Source organism: Apis dorsata, unplaced genomic scaffold (assembly GCF_000469605.1).
Source record: "Apis dorsata unplaced genomic scaffold, Apis dorsata 1.3 scaffold_1204, whole genome shotgun sequence".
In the NCBI taxonomy this organism is placed as follows: domain Eukaryota; kingdom Metazoa; phylum Arthropoda; class Insecta; order Hymenoptera; family Apidae; genus Apis; species Apis dorsata.
The window spans coordinates 348,838-352,018 of NW_006264301.1; the positions used below are offsets into that span (position 1 = coordinate 348,838).

Here is a 3,181-nt window from a genome sequence, read left to right on the forward strand (position 1 = left end):
TAGAAGAGAAGAGTTCATGATGTTTCTTCGCTGAAATTAATTTATATTTCAAACGTATCACGTATCGAAAAAATTACTATTCAATATTTTTTTTTCGTTTAAATTTATTGGAAATATTTTTTTTATTTTATTTTTCTTTGCCCTCGATACTCATCTAGGAGTAATATTTTAAATTTTTCAAATTTTAAATAATTTCCAGGTAAAGGGTGATAAAGGAGACGATGGTTTTCCTGGAATTCCAGGACAACCAGGAAGGGAAGGTCAAAGAGGACCGCCAGGACCTCCAGGACCACCTGGACCACCATCTCAAGGAAATTATATTCCAGTCCCGGGACCTCCAGGACCTCCTGGACCACCAGGTCCGCCCGGATTATCTTTAATCGGACAAAAAGGAGAGCCAGGAATCGGCAGAAGTCACATCTTTGGTGAAAGAGATTATTATGGAGTTAGACAAGGTAAGAAAATATTATTAGGCGTGATAAAATAATATCAGAACCTAATAGAAATCTATTTTAATCATCGTTATACGAATATAAAGCAAAAATTTATCTACAATGTTGTTCGTTTAACATATTTTTTGAATATCTATTGTATTAATGATTCGATGCTTATGATTTAATTAAAGATATTGTTAAAAATATATAGAAAAACATAAATTTATAATTTCAAAGTTTAATATAAATTTTAAAAATACAATATCTTGTTAGTTCAAAGTGTTAAAAAAAAACACGTTCCATATCCTACGCTGCAAGGACCAAGAACTAGTCTAGACGAATTGAAAGCACTGCGGGAATTAAAACAATTGAAGGAACTAAAAGAACATTTAGGTAATACATGCTAGTTTTTAAATATCATAAAAAAAATCCTAAAAGACACATTATTTTTCTTCGTGTATTCTGAATTCAAAAAATTATGTAATAAAATTTAATGCATCTCTAAAACTATCTTCTAATTGTCTATAAAATTTTTATAAGGTGCTGGAACAACTGCAACCAGAGGTCCTCTCGAAAGCACAACGAAGATTGTACCAGGAGCAGTAACTTTTCAAAATACCGAAGCTATGACGAAAGTAAATCAACTCTACCGCTTAAAAATTCATTTTGCATAATTTCGAATAATATATAAATGCTTTAATCTTGTTATATTTTTAGATGTCTGCCGTGAGCCCAGTTGGAACATTAGCTTACATTATAGACGAACAAGCACTACTCGTTAGAGTGAATAATGGCTGGCAATACATTGCAGTTAGTATAAAATTTTTCTATATATTGTATCATAAAATTTTTATATACTATCCGAAAAAATTATATAAATTCTAAATAAAATACAAAAGAATGTTTCTTTAAATTTATTCTTTTTCATTTTAAATTTAAATATCCTTAAATTCAAATTTTCAAATTTAAATTATGACACTGAATTAATATATATCTATGCTTGGTATTTCTAATTTAAATAGATTATAAATTAAAATATTCGATTGTTAATAAAATTAAAATATATATCTTGTTAAATAAAATTTCTTTCTATCATCATTAATATTATTCTGATAATCTGAATTCCTTGATCTTATCCTTAATCTAGTGTTCAATTATTTAGTAATATCCTTCCAATTCAAAATATTTATACTATGCATAGTTGGGCTCACTTTTACCAATAACTACACCAGCACCACCTACTACATCACCACCCCCGGTAAATCCACCTTTTGAGGCTTCTAATCTGATCAATCAAATACCCGTAAAAGCAGACGGAACAGGAGTGAGTATATATATCTTAATGCTGTTGAGCGTAAAATTTTATCGATAAAAATTAAATTAATATATTATCTAATTTTGATTGAATAATCTTCCTACTATGAAGTGGTATCCACGAATGGTAAGACATCAGCACGATTAATTTTCTCATATTCTTTTCTTTTAATTTTTGTTGTTAAAAATGCTTCATTCAAAATGTTTGATTTCATTTCATTTCCGAGGTAAAAAATTTTTATATTTCTAACACTAACAATAAATACACAGGAATATCACATTGATATTACAATTTTCAGTTACGAATGGCTGCTTTGAACGAACCCTTTACCGGGGACATGCACGGTGTACGAGGAGCTGACTACGCTTGTTATCGACAAGCGAAGCGAGCTGGTTTGAGGGGTACATTCCGCGCATTCCTCAGTTCTAGAGTTCAAAATGTTGACAGCATCGTGAGGCTTGGAGATCGAGATTTGCCTATCGTTAACATAAAGGTAATTTACCATCTAAAATACATCAATTCTGATATAAAATTTATTTGTGAAAAATTCTTTCAAGTAATTTTCTATGAACGTATCACATGTATTACAAATTACTTCTTGATTCGTCAGGGGGACGTTCTCTTCAATTCGTGGAAGGAAATGTTCAACGGAAACGGGGCCTATTTTTCACAAAACCCAAGAATCTACAGTTTTAATGGGAAAAATATCCTCACTGATTTTGCATGGTAAATAAGATAGAAATAACATCAATAGAAGAAAAAATTTTAAATTTTTCTAGAAGATTTATATCTAACATAATTTTTTTTAAATAAAGCAACTATTTTTCAATTAAAAATGTTAATAATTTATAACAATAATGGTCTTTCAAGAAAAGAACGGATAAAAATAAAGATTAATAGAAAATCACTTCAAAAAAGAAAGAAGACATTATATTGTTAAAACAAATTTTTATCTAAACGATTCGATTAAAATTATATTGTAACATTATAACTCTATCAAATTTACTATAATTATCATTTTCTGACATTTCAGGCCAGAAAAAGTGGCATGGCACGGATCACATAAATTAGGAGACCGAGCAATGGACACGTATTGCGACGCTTGGCATTCAAGTAGTTCGGATCGTTATGGATTAGGATCACCGTTAACAGGAGGACGTCTCTTGGAACAAGTTCGTTATTCGTGCGACAACAAGTTCGCGCTACTCTGTATAGAAGTAACCAGCGAGACCACAAGGAGAAGGAGAAACGCCGAAATTGTGGAGGACGAGGACGAGATGTCGGAAAACGATTACAAAGAATACTTGGATTCTCTCATGGAAGACTAACCTTTATACCACTTTCTTCCTAATCTTTTATTCCTTTTTTCTCTTCTTCATCATTATCATCTTCTTCTTCTTCTTCTTCTTCTTCTTCTTCTTCTTCTTCTTCT

The 3,181-nt window shown here is 30.7% G+C and overlaps 1 protein-coding gene across 16 annotated transcripts in view; it reads left to right on the plus strand.

The window, feature by feature from the left end:
- Nucleotides 1-3,181, plus strand: part of LOC102677825 (collagen alpha-2(IX) chain-like) — a 342,768-nt gene that overhangs the window by 337,927 nt on the left and 1,660 nt on the right. For 12 of the 16 annotated variants that reach the window (XM_006624995.2, XM_006625001.2, XM_006624996.2 and 9 more), the window contains 9 exons: nt 200-455; nt 708-827; nt 975-1,069; nt 1,152-1,244; nt 1,636-1,758; nt 1,861-1,875; nt 2,048-2,242; nt 2,360-2,475; nt 2,783-3,157. In XM_006624995.2, coding sequence (XP_006625058.1) covers nt 200-455; nt 708-827; nt 975-1,069; nt 1,152-1,244; nt 1,636-1,758; nt 1,861-1,875; nt 2,048-2,242; nt 2,360-2,475; nt 2,783-3,077 — 1,308 coding nt within the window. In that variant the 3' untranslated portion in view covers nt 3,078-3,157. The remainder of the gene's footprint in view (nt 1-199; nt 456-707; nt 828-974; nt 1,070-1,151; nt 1,245-1,635; nt 1,759-1,860; nt 1,876-2,047; nt 2,243-2,359; nt 2,476-2,782; nt 3,158-3,181) is intronic. The other 4 variants (XM_006625000.2, XM_031514818.1, XM_006624997.2 and 1 more) reach the window with 3 other exon arrangements.